Source organism: Phyllobates terribilis, unplaced genomic scaffold (assembly GCF_046119375.1).
Source record: "Phyllobates terribilis strain yellow unplaced genomic scaffold, ASM4611937v1 Scaffold_1__5_contigs__length_1240528914, whole genome shotgun sequence".
Classification (NCBI taxonomy): domain Eukaryota; kingdom Metazoa; phylum Chordata; class Amphibia; order Anura; family Dendrobatidae; genus Phyllobates; species Phyllobates terribilis.
The window spans coordinates 1172133157-1172145887 of NW_027362761.1; the positions used below are offsets into that span (position 1 = coordinate 1172133157).

At 43.2% G+C, this 12731-nt stretch overlaps 1 protein-coding gene across 1 annotated transcript; it reads left to right on the plus strand.

Annotated features, from left to right (window-relative positions):
* Positions 1 to 348: 348 nt before the first annotated feature.
* LOC141199298 (forkhead box protein I1c-like) lies at positions 349 to 9932 on the plus strand. The gene is made up of 4 exons (XM_073663211.1): positions 349 to 668; positions 5275 to 5309; positions 8512 to 9012; positions 9451 to 9932. Exons 1-4 carry the CDS (start codon positions 349 to 351, stop codon positions 9930 to 9932), a joined length of 1338 nt encoding a protein of 445 aa, XP_073519312.1.
* The last annotated feature ends 2799 nt before the right edge of the window (positions 9933 to 12731 follow it).

Genomic DNA, 12731 nt, shown 5'->3' on the forward strand with positions numbered 1-12731 from the left:
CTGGGTCTTTTCCCCCAGCCCCTGCCATATGCTGCGACTGCTGTACAGCCCAGAGCCTCCACCCCTGGGCGCGGAACTCAGGAACCCTCCACCTCCGAGCGCTGCACCGGAGGATCACCTATATAGTGCCCTTCCAGAACCTCTGATCCCGGGCGCTGAAGCCTCGGGCCTACTGCTGGAAGCCCTCCCCCCACCTCCGCCACTAGAGTGGCTCTACGGCGCGCCGGTCTTTGACTGGTCCGCCCGCTTTTAGGATCAGCAGCCGTGCCCACTCCTTCCAATACCAGCGCCCCCGGTTGCCAGCCACGGCGGAGAAGAGTTATGCTGGGACAACTGGGGGGAGACCTTATGGGGTTCTCCCAGGAAACCGAGTCCGCCGCCCGGCAGAGGAAGGAGTTCTGCAAGCGGGAGCTCAAGCAATTAGAAAAAGAGCGGCATGCCCGGCAAGCACCCAGTGAGCGCCTGGAGGCCCGTGACAAGGCCACCAAGGCACAAGTCCGCCAGGCGGAGACAGCCCACCCCAGCAGCCGCGAAGAGGGCCTCATCATAAAGTTCAATTTAAAGGCTGGGTGGGGATTCATCAGCAGTCACGAATTTAACAGGGACATCTTTGGCAACCGGTGGGATGTGGAGCCCGAGTTGGAGGAAGGCCTTCCCGACCGGAACCTGTATCCGGGAGATCGTGTCACGTTCACCCGGCACCATGGTGAATGTGGCTGGTATGCCCTTGCATGTGTACCATGCTGGAAAGGACGCACCCCTGCAGGAAGTCCCTCTTGACCCGGCTGGGTCAGGGAAAAATGAGGAATACCCCAGGCGGGGTCCCCAGTACTAGGCGTAGTATTGGGACTAAATGTATATAATCACCCGTCAGGGTGCTGTTTGAGTGTTGCAGTTTGTTTTATTATGTTTTTTTAAAAAACAGAGTAGAGTAAAAAGACATTAGGGACGAGGACAGTGATCTACCTACAGTACAAACTTTCCATTATAAATAGGTCAGCACTTCTTAAAGTGCACCTTATTGGTTTTATAGTAACGTGTTAGGAGGGCGGTTGCAAACAACTTTAATATAATGGAACGCAACCGACCCTGGGGTCCGCGATGCAGCCAGGTGGACTGCTGCCGAACACTTTCCAGGTGAAAAGGAAAGCAACCAACTTAAATGATAAACCCTTCCGTGTAACTGCACACAGGAACGGGTATAGCGGTTCGCTCAATCTCCGTTAACAGCACGGGAGATGTGCGACCGGTAAACTATCTGTAGCCTGTTACTACACAAGGACTACTCTGGCGGCGCTAGGATGCATGTGTGACTACGCCGACGGTACACGTGCCTCCAGCCGGCGTGCTACCGGACTGAAGGGTACTGCTCCATGTGGCAGACAGGCGATAGCCGTGGATAGGACGTCTGCACACTGCTCGGGGTGTTAGGGGACCCCTTAGGCTGAGCCAGGCTGCAAGACGAAGCTACCTGCCTATTTCCACTAGCCTGCCTATGGGAACTAAGTGGAACACAGTTGTCCACAAAATAGCATCACTTGCTCAATGATCAGAGCACGCCACCATGTTTGTGGGCGGACCTTTTAAAGACTAAGCCCAGCCCACCGATGCGCCATTGGTGACGCCACCCGTGGACTAATCAGGTGGTGTCAGGTCACCGGGTCAGGTGGTTGCCAAACCACCAATCACGATCCGCCAGGTCACGGGCATGTTCAGTGCGGCAAATCCTGGACTAAGACTCTAAAAGCAGTCTCCCTCCGCAACTTATGCTCAACATTGCTAGACACAAACACCCAAGAGACAATCTGTACATCTAGTGGACCAGGTATGCACTGGGGCTGATGACAATGCTGAGTAGCTTCAGGCCCAGCTGGACCAGAATGGGAGACCACAGAAGGCTCTAGACCCATTTCAAATCCAGCAAGAGCCTGACACCTAACAGTAATGACCATTACCTCAGAACAAAAACCCATTTGGCATGGCCGAAGACGAGATCAAGGATTAGATCACCTGCCGCCATGCTCAGGGCCTACGTTGAGGGTTTGTGGACGGGTACCTCATGCTGCTACTGGTGCAGGAACTCATGATAAAATTTTTATATGAAAAGTGCTCTTATAATGCTTTACAATATAACTGTTAGGCACCCGGCAGTTGCTGGATCTGAAATGGGTTCAGAATTATCTGTGGATTCAGTGGTCTCCAATTCAGGCTCAGCCAAGGCTGATTTTGCACAGCACCGCCATCGGTCCCAACGCCTAGCTAGTGCACGACATGTGCAATCTTATCTTGGGTGTTTGTGCCTAGCACTATGAAGTATAGGTTGCGGAGGGAGTCAGGGATCCGGCAGCCTAAGTCCAAGATGCATCACACTGAGCATGCCCGTGACATGGCGGACCATGATTGGTGGTTCAGGAACCTACTGATCCAGTGACCTGGCACCGCCTGATTGGTCACAAGTGACGTCACCAATGGTGCGACAGTGGGGCAGTGCTTAGTCTTTAAAAGGCCCGCCCACAAACATGGCGGCGCGCTCAGATCATAGAGCATGATCCTGGTGTGTGGACGTCTGTGCTCCACGTGTTGTTTCTGCTAGGCAGGTTAGCTCCATAGATGCAGGCTAGTGAAAGTAGGCAGGTAGCTTCGCCTTGCAGACTGGCTCTGTCAGTGGGGGTCGCCTTACACCCCGAGCAGCCTCCAGGACCACGTGGAGAAACACTCCTCTGTCCGGTAGCACACTGGCAGAGGGCACGTACCCGTCGGTGTGAGTCACACGCATCTTAGCACCAACTCCTACTGCGTAGCGCCTGTATCGAAGACAGGGCTACCGCATTTTTCCCGGTCGCATGTCTCCCTGCGGTTCTTGGAGATTGTGTGAACCGCTGAAACCCACTCCATGTGCTTTAACACGGAGTGGTTTTTCAGTTAAGTAGGTGCTATCCCGGTCACTCTTCTTCCGTGCAGTTAACGGAGATAGAGCGAACCGCTATACCCGTTCCTGTGTGCAGGAACACGGAAGGGTTTAACATTTTAGTTTGTCGCTTTCCTTTCCACCCCGGAAGTGATCGGCAGCAGTCCTCCAGGCTGTTTTGCGGATCCCAGGGTCGGTTGTGTTCCATTTTATTAAAGTTGTTTGCAACCGCCCCCTTAACAGTAACATTTAAAGTGAAGTGCCTCCCAAAAAGGGAAGAAATGTTAGATTTTATAATGTTATATGTGGATGCATCTTAAAATTTGCATGTCATTTATAATCTGTTTTAGTCTGTTCCAGCCCGTGGGCGTGCTGTGTTTTACCAGGAGGGAATGTGGCGCCCCTGAGGGTTCGGTCGGCACAGAGGTACTGCACCTCACCCAGAGGTGTGGTGTCTCCCTTCTCTCAGGTAAGGAAGGAGTGCTGCACGGAACCCCAACACCTACAGTACATCCAACACTAGACTGCTCCAGGCCAGCAGGAGGGGCAAGACGCAATGTAGTTTTCAGCTGAGCCCTGCCCCTGGTTGGAGTGGGGGGAACCCAAAGGTAATGGGGAACCAGTAGTGGGTGTGGGTGGAGAAAGTAGTTTAGGAGAGCATCCATACAGTAGATATATAAAGGGAAGCAATCTTAGTTCAGAGACAGTACAGTTCAGGGAGTGAGGACAGTCAGTCCAGGAGAAGAGTCTCTTCAGGAGTTCTGCTCCACAAGCAGGGCCTAGTCTCGGAGGCCCAGGAGGGGAGCAGAGAGTAAGCTCCATTCTGCAAAGAAGGGATCCTAGGGGGTACGGCGAGTGCAGGTAGAACCCGTACACCCCGAACCTGCCAAGTGTCAGGAGGATCTAGGCCGCAAGAAGGGGACCGGCCCCTGGCCCAGTCGTGCAGCTTCAAGCCTCTGCTGGAAAAACCGCAGGCTTCTGACTTCTATAGCCAGAAGCCAAAACCCCACTCCAATCCAAGTAAGGTCAAGCAGGTCTGAGCAACTCCGATGGACAGGGGGGACCTCATAGCACCCGAATAGGATTCACAGTGGGAAGCGCAGGGCAGGAGAGAGAAAGACCCAGCGTGAAATCAGTCTAGAAAGGTAAACAAGGAAGTGGGGTTCTGCCAGGCACTCCCAAGTTGTCTGAGGAAGGACTGAACCCCTGTCCGGTGAACACAGTGCGACGTGGGAGGCTTGCACCAGTACAGTGCACCTGTGAACTGTCTAAGAACTGTGAGTAAATCTTGGATGACTGCACTGTACTGCCTCGGTCCCTTTCTTTCGCCGGCACCATTTCCCTCCCTGCACTACAATGCCCAGCGCGCCTCCATTCATTTACACTGCCCTGAGGCTTGCTCCACCTGTGGGGATCCGTTCCATCTCAGTGTACTGTCGCAGCGCAGGTGATCCTCACCAGGCACCACAGGTGGCGTCACGACAAATCCCCTATAAATACTCCCCTTATTGCACTGACAGCCCTCGGTCACGGACCGGGCCAGCCACCGTGATATCCCCCGCAAGCAGCCACAAGACCCAGCTGGCGAGCACCCCACGGCCCTGGGGGCGAGTCAGCAGCATGATTAAATGTTTCTTGATTCTTTTAATGGTTGGTAAAAATAAACAAGCAATATTCTCAACTCGCCCCTCACCAGTACTAATGCCACTACTCCCTGCACGGTACTCTGCTGAATCGTTTCTCCCTATCTCTTCTGTCTTTACTTCCGTTCCCAGTTTTTGGGCTTCAACTAAAATCATTGCATTATGTGAGGCCTACTATGTTCCCTTGAAGCCAAAGATTGCGTACAACTGAAAACAGAAGAGAAGACTGGAGCAACAGGGGGAAGCAGACCGGAGGAGGACTGAGTAGGAAGTGAGGGGCGAGGTAAGCATAATATTTTTTGACAGCTCTGTTCATACTTCTCTGTGGTGTGGGGAAATCTTCGAGCATAATAAAAAGCTTTTAGGAGCAATTGGATTTGTAACATATAAATTTAATGCATACTTAATTTCTCAGCCAAACTCAGGTGAATCTCGCAAATCGAATAGAATCTCTAAAATGTTCATATAATATCTATGCACTTACAAATTTATGGGCCTAAACTTCTAGCTCAGAGTTTTTCCTTTGTCTCTGACTTTTCTGAAGTCTTGGATCGGTGAAATCAAGGGTTCTCTTATTTTTCAATGTGAAAAGAAGCCTTCCATTAATTTTGTAGCAAAGTAAAAAAGATTTCAGCATGCTCAGCTGTCTGTCACTACACACTCCACCACTTACACTATTTGTTTTGCTATTAGACCCCCTGACACTTTTGCTTTTGTTTCCAGTCTGGAAGGTGGAGAGAAAAATAATGTTGTCAATTGTGAGTCAACGAGTAACAGTAAATCTCTCTAGACTGTTTACAGACCTTTTCAGTTCCTGGCTTCTTCCTTCTGAGCAGACTGTGACGTAACAACTGTGACTATAGGAGAGAATAAAAGAACATTTGGATTGGATATTATACTCAGGAGGATCATCTAAACCTTGTGGTTTAGATCCTGATCACTATGAACTTTTCTTTGTTTCTGAGGACAGTTTTATTCTTTGATCATTACAAACTGATTGAATCAAATGTTACATTATACTATGGGTCCCTTGAGAGATTGGGTCCATTGGGGTTTGGTTCACCCCCTTTACAGAAATCTTCTGTACATAAGATCTAAATTAGTAACAATGGTCTTGAGAACAAACCCTTAAGGTACCGTCACACTTAGCGACGCTGCAACGATCCCAACAATGATATGACCTTTCAGGGATCGTTGCTGTGTCGCTATGTGGTCGCTGGTGAGCTGTCATACAGGCAGGCTCACCAACGATCAGGGGAGCAGCGACATCGTGGAAAGAATCATTCCACGATGTCCTGCTCCTGGTTACGAGCCTGCTGAAGCAGGAGCAGGCTGGTAACTATGGTAAACATCGGGTTACTAGGGGCACACGCGCACCTAGTAACCTGCTGTTTATCATGGTTACCACTCTGCTACAGTGAGCGGGAGGTTACCGCTCACTTTAGCAGGCTCTTAACCATGATAAACAACGGGTTCCTAGGAGCGCGTGCACCCCTAGTAACCTGATGTTTATCATAGTTACCAGCCTGATCGCTGCTCCCGCTGGTCACACACAGCGATGTGTGCTGACCAGCGGGAGAGCAACGACCAAAAAATGGTCCAGGACACTTTGCAGCGATCAGCGACCTCACAGCAGGGGCCTGATCGCTGCAAAGTATCACATATAGCGACATCGCTGGTGAGGTCGCTGTTGCGTCACCAAAACCGTGACACAGCAGCGATCTCGCTAGTGATCTCGCTATGTGAGACGGGGGCTTAAGACATTGGGGCAAGTCTTCTGATGAGCTGAAGGAGAAACCATCCGGCTTTATAATCAGAACGTTTCCACTTGTTTAGAAAAGGATTTATAAAACTATTAGAATTTTAATAAAAAAAAAGTAGTAATAAAAGTAGTAGTGGAAGAGGAAAAATAATATCACTACAACGCAACCAATAACTTTTCCAACTATAATATTCATTATATTGCCGCGATCATTACTTCACTGCTACTTGTATGACTAGTGTTAATATTATATTCATATATTTTACTTAGTCATATATTTTAATACTATACTTAAAAAAAAAAAAAAAAAACTTTAAGAATAATAACATTAAAAGTTTTAAAGCAATAAAACATTATAATGCATATAACATTTTATTATAAAAATAAATTTCATTTTCTTGCTGTTATTAGTTATGTACATTTAATTCTTTATAAGATTTCATTTTGTTATATTTCATTTGTAGTTTTTCTTCTATATCTTAATATTTTTAGCTATGTAGGTTTTAAACATTTCTTTGCGGTATATATAATTATTGCAAACCTAGTGTATTGAGAAAGTCTTATTTATGTGTTTTTCTTTTATTTCATTTTTAGAGGTTTTTGCTTTTTCTTTTATACTTTTACTCCTATGTATATTTTAAACATGGCTTTACATGTCATTATTATAAAATAATGTAATTCTATCTTTAGATTTGTTATTTTACTTCACTTCATTTATTTTGTTTTTTTATATATATTTTTTACGTGTATGTATATTTTAAATATGTTTTACAGGTCATTATTGTAAAACTAATATATTTAAGTCATTTATCTTTGTTTTTTTTATATTTACTTTTTACATGTATTTTTTACACACCATCTCTCCTGCCCCTCTGATCATTGGATGCCCTAGAACCTGACGCCCTGCTGAGAGGTTGGAGACCCCCGCCCTGTCATAGTTTACATATGAGTGAAGGGAAGAATCACAGACAACCTGTCTGATGCAAGTGTTAAACACAACTGAATTGAATACCTTTTGTATTAGCTGTGGTCAGAGAGTGCCAATAGTATCATGGTGAATAATTCGGGTCATTCTTTATTCCCTGAAGCTTGCATGACTATAGCAGAGATGTGCATAAATTCGTCTTAAGAGTGCACTGGATTCATTCTCTTTTATGGCATAAATTAGGATCCATTTTCAGGATGTGCTCCCGGGGAAGATTTGCCCACTTTTCAATAAGTTGGCGGAGTTGTCCAGAAATGGTGTAAAAATGTAAAAAAATTTTTTTTTTAAAAAAAGGTGAATATCTCATAGTATAGTGTACAATAATGATACATTATTTCTTGGATGACTAATCTATTACTAAACAATCTATATTACAATATATTACGCAACATAGGAAAAAGATGCCGTCGAGCCTGTACATATATAAAGTAGCTTTTATTGGATCAAAGTAAGATTGTGAATTTCATAGAGTAGAGATTTATTCATTTTGCATCTTGTGTGGCTTGACTTCCAAATGTGAAAAAAAAAGCTAATTTCAAGTGAACTGAAACGTTGACAGGTAATACATGAACTCACAATGATACATAGAATGCTATTCTTATTATTATAAATTTATTTTACTTAATAATTTCTCCGAATAAATGATGCTTTTAAAAAAGACACAAAAATAATAATTAATTGTTCTTGCCAGTTAATAGAATAATCATTATTTTGAAGGAATTTCTAGAAGTTTAGCTGCTTAACTGAACAATGTTTTGTTGTTATTTTTTTCTACATCTTATAAGCGATGTAAAAGGTAATAAGTATTTGAGATTCTCAAGGAACTTGACTTTTTCAATGTGAAGATTTTTTTTTCTACTTTCAGTTCACAGTTTTAATTCAAGTTAGGAAAAAAAAAGTCTTGAAATGCAGGTACAGAAAGATCAATAGAACAATGAATGGAAAAAAAAAGACACATTGTTCTCTCTGGTGCCTCTTTGGTGATTAGTCCTTCACTTTACACACCCCTGTCTTTGAACTAAGACATCTAACTGGTTGTTGAAAAAAAAAAAAAAACGAATATGTAAAACAAACCAATCAGTGGCCTCGGGCAGGGAGGATCACTACTGCAGAGAAGTATAAAGACAGCACTCCAAATCCGTTCAGCACCTGTTCTCAGAAGGATTTTGTGTGAACCTGCCGAATAAGAATATGAACTCTTTTCATCTTCCAGCTCATCAGAGATCTACAAACCTTCATCAGATGGCAGTATATGGTGAAAACGTCACCATGTACCCCCAGCAGAACTTTCATTCAATGCCAAGGGTGGCCAACTATGGAATTGGAGACAATTCACCATCGACCAACTCTTATTTAGGTCTTAATAGGCCTGGATATCCTTATGGATATAACCCAAACTTGCATATGCCGCCTTCTAATGGATTCTTGGCAAATTCGTCTGGTTTCATGGGTGCAGATCATGGTTGGTTTTCCATAGCTTCTCAGGAGGAACTTATGAAGCTTGTAAGGCCTCAATATTCCTACTCAGCACTTATTGCAATGGCCATACAAAATGCTCCGGGAAAGAAGCTGACCCTGAGCCAAATATACCAGTATGTGGAGGACTATTTTACATTTTATAAGAAGAGCAAAGCAGGATGGCAAAATTCAATTCGACACAACTTGTCTTTGAATGACTGCTTTAAGAAAGTGCCAAGAGATGAGAATGACCCAGGTAATTATATAACTACATTCATTCTAATTAATTATAGATTTTTAGTCGCAATAGTATTAGTATTTGCCAATAAGTTGCCCTTGGTTTTGTATTTTACAAACAAAAATACACAGTTATCAGAAAATTCTACTGTAAGTTTTTTTTTTTTTGTTAGAATTTTTTTTTTTTAGAAGTGTATTGACTTTTAGATCCAACCTCAAATAAGAATTATTTTTAATAAAATAAATCTTCAGAATGTTTTTAAAAACTTTAGACTGGTTGAATGACTAGAATTTTCCCATAAATTTTTTCAACTGTTCTATTTACTGTATCAGTAAAAATCATTTAATTTTCATAGATTTTTTTTTAAATAATTTGTACTTTAGATTTGCTATATTATAATGTATATGTTTATATTTCATTATATTACAATAATATTCATTTTTTTACAATGTTTAGGCAAAGGTAATTACTGGACTCTGGATCCTAACTGCAAGAAGATGTTTGACAACGGAAAATTTCGACAAACAAAAAAGCGCAGATCAGAATCCAACACCACTGATGCTGTTGCGGTTAAGAGTGAAGAAGGTTGCCCAGCTGGAGAGAGGAAAGGTGGTGATACGCCATCTATGATGACGCCATCATCCCCAGTGGTGGAAGCCTCCTCAAAAGTTCTGAACAGCGCATCTCCCACAGGAAGCACCTCTGCTCCCTGTTTGAATACATTTTTCAGCAGTATGACCTCCTCCTTGGACTCTAGCTCATCGAACAGGCCGATGATTCTGGGGTTGGTGAATGAACTCTCCCAAAGAAACATCACTGGATTCAGCAGTTCCACCTCAGGCTCCATGATGGAACCATCTGCAGATTTACAGGACACACTTCACCTTAACAGAGGCCCGTATTACAATTCTTTCACCAGCTCCCAACCTTTTTTTTAAGCACTAACCGTAAATGAGAGTGTAGAGTTATCTGCCTTGTATATAGTGGTTTGATACATTACACATTGTATATATTTGAGAGAAGGGGAAACTTATTTACTGTTTTTATTTATGAGTTTTGATATCTTTATATATATATATATATATTATCCAATAGACTGTATGAGTTTTTCAATAAATCATATAAAAAAAAACTAGTTTTGAATTCAACTTTCTTACTGATTGCGATTGAAAAAGAATCGAAAACAAAAGGGGTTTAGTGAAAATAAGAAAAAGGGTTCCAGTTGAAGGGATTTTTATATTTTTTGCGATCTATTTATCTTGTAGCTATGTACCACTCTCTCTATAACCTATATTATATGTATCTAACCTCTCGCTCTTTATATATATATATATATATAATTTCTATCTATAGTGGGAAATATATTTGTTTCATACAATCGTATTTCATATCTATTTCTTTCATATCTAATAATCTCATATCTATATACTTCATATCTATCTATTCTATCACATATCTATGTATTTAATATCTATATATCTCATATCTATCCATCTATTTCATATCACATTACACCAAGGGCTCCCATATTTGTATAATTTTTGAAATTTATTTTAATTTAATTAAATGAATAAAAAAAGTTTATGAATTGTCAGTTTTCAAATTTCTGAAGATCAATGTTGGCTGAAATAGATTGTGGATGCCATGTCACATTGGAAGAGCTCCTGACATGCAAAAACAGCAGAAACTCCACCTCTCGAGGAATAGAAGTCTTTCCTGTTGCGAGTCTGGCACCCACGGCTGACACTATATCCCGTTGCCTTTCTTGTGACCCTGGCGTTATATGTATTTTGGCCAACAATGGTTACTAGTTGTTCACCCTTCTCAACCCACATTACAAGGAGAACTTTTTATCTCTCCTTCTTGAGTCGTAGAGGGCTAGTAAAATGGAGATATACCAGAAAGCCATAGTCGTACAATTAGTACAAAAATTTCCATAGCTGAATGTGGCTAGTTTTGTTTTTTGTTTTCTACAGCAAGGCCTGTAATGCAGTACTACCCCTTCCCCAACAGCTATCCCTACACTAAATCGTACTGCTAACAGTGGTATTGACTAGAATAGATGTAGCCTTGATAAGGACTGTTGGTTTTAGGTTTCTGCAGCGAGGCCTGTAATGCTAACTTTGCCTTCTGCAGCAACTCTCCCAACTCTGTTTCCGGGATACAGTGTGGCGATCATCATGTCACCGGGTCTTATATAGGCCGGCCAATCACAGTAATGCCAGTAGCCAATATGGCTATGGCATTACCGTAATTGGCATGAAATCCCCGCATGTTTAGTGGCTGAAAGACAGCAAAACATGTGGTGCGGGTACTTGAGCACCTGGGATACTCGATCGATTACCGAGCAGTGCCCTGCACACTCGCTTATCACTAGATATTATACCTTGGAGTAACATACGATTCTTGTGGTTTAGATCCTGATTACCATGAACTTTTCTTTGTTTGTGAGGACAGTTTTATGCTTTGATAATTATAAACTGATTGAATCAAAGGTTATATTATCTTATGGACCCATCGAGAGATTGGGTCCATCAGGGTTTCATCCCTTTTACAGAAATCTTCTACACATAAGATCTACATTAGTAACAATAAAATTGATAACAAACCCAAAGACATGAGGGCAAGTCTTCTGATTAGGTGAAGGAGAAGCTGCCCTGTATTATAATCAGATCCTTTCCACTTGTGAAGAAAAAAGGATTTATAAAAATTATTAGCAATTTGATAATAAAAACAGTGACAATAAAAGTAGTAGTAGAAGAGGAAAAATAATATCACTACAATCCTACCAATAAGTTTTCCAACTATAATATTCATTAAATTGCCATGATCATTACGTCACTGCTACCTGTATGACTAGTGCTAATATTATATGTATTTATATATTTTACTTTATCATATACTTTATTACTATAGGTAAAAAAAACTAAAGTTTATGAATAACAACATTAACAGTTATAGGGCAATAGAACATTATATTGCATATAACAATATTTTATCATAAAATTTAATTTCTTCAATGTTGTTGGTAATTTCTTTATATTTAACTAGCTATTGAACCCGTTCTACACCCGGGTGGCGAGCATTTTTATTGGTATATGGTCTCCCATGCTGGTATGTGCTGCCCCCCTCCTAGTATTTATGCTGCCCCCATCCTGTCCCCACCATCCTATACTGGTATGCATGGCACCCCTCACCCCCAATCCTGGTATGCGTGGCACCCCTCATCCTCATCCTGGTATGCGTGGCACCCCTCATCCCCATCATGTTATGCGTTGCACCCCTCTCCCCCCCAATCCTGCTATGCGTGGCACCCCTCACCCCCCCAATCCTGGTATGTGTGGCACCCTTCACTCCCAATTCTGGTATGCGTGGCACCCCTCACCCCCCCAATCCCGGTATGCATGGCACCCCTCATCCCCCCAATCACGGTATGTGTGGCACCCCTCATCCCCCCAATTCTGTTATGTGTGGTACCCCTCACCCCAATCCTGGTATGTGTAGCCCCCGCATCCTTTTCACGCTGTAGACACATCCAAAAAAAATAAAACACTTATACTCACCTTTCTTCTCTGTGCTCCAGCGCTGCTGTGTCCTGTTCTGCCAGAGGCCGGGGAGGAGCGCTGCGCCAGAGCACCACGCTGTCCGGCGCCATTTTGCTGAAGACACTGCAAATGTGTCTTCAGTAAAATGGCGCCGGATAGCGCTATGCGCATGCGCCGATCCGACGCCTCATT

Coding starts and splice junctions, on each gene's coding strand:
- LOC141199298 (XM_073663211.1), top strand. CDS start 349: ATGGGGTTCTCCCAGGAAACCGAGTCCGCCGCCCGGCAGAGGAAGGAG. Junction 669..5,274: donor GGCCTTCCCGACCGGAACCT/GTATCCGGGAGA, acceptor TTTTGTTTCCAG/TCTGGAAGGTGGAGAGAAAA. Junction 9,013..9,450: donor AAGAGATGAGAATGACCCAG/GTAATTATATAA, acceptor TACAATGTTTAG/GCAAAGGTAATTACTGGACT.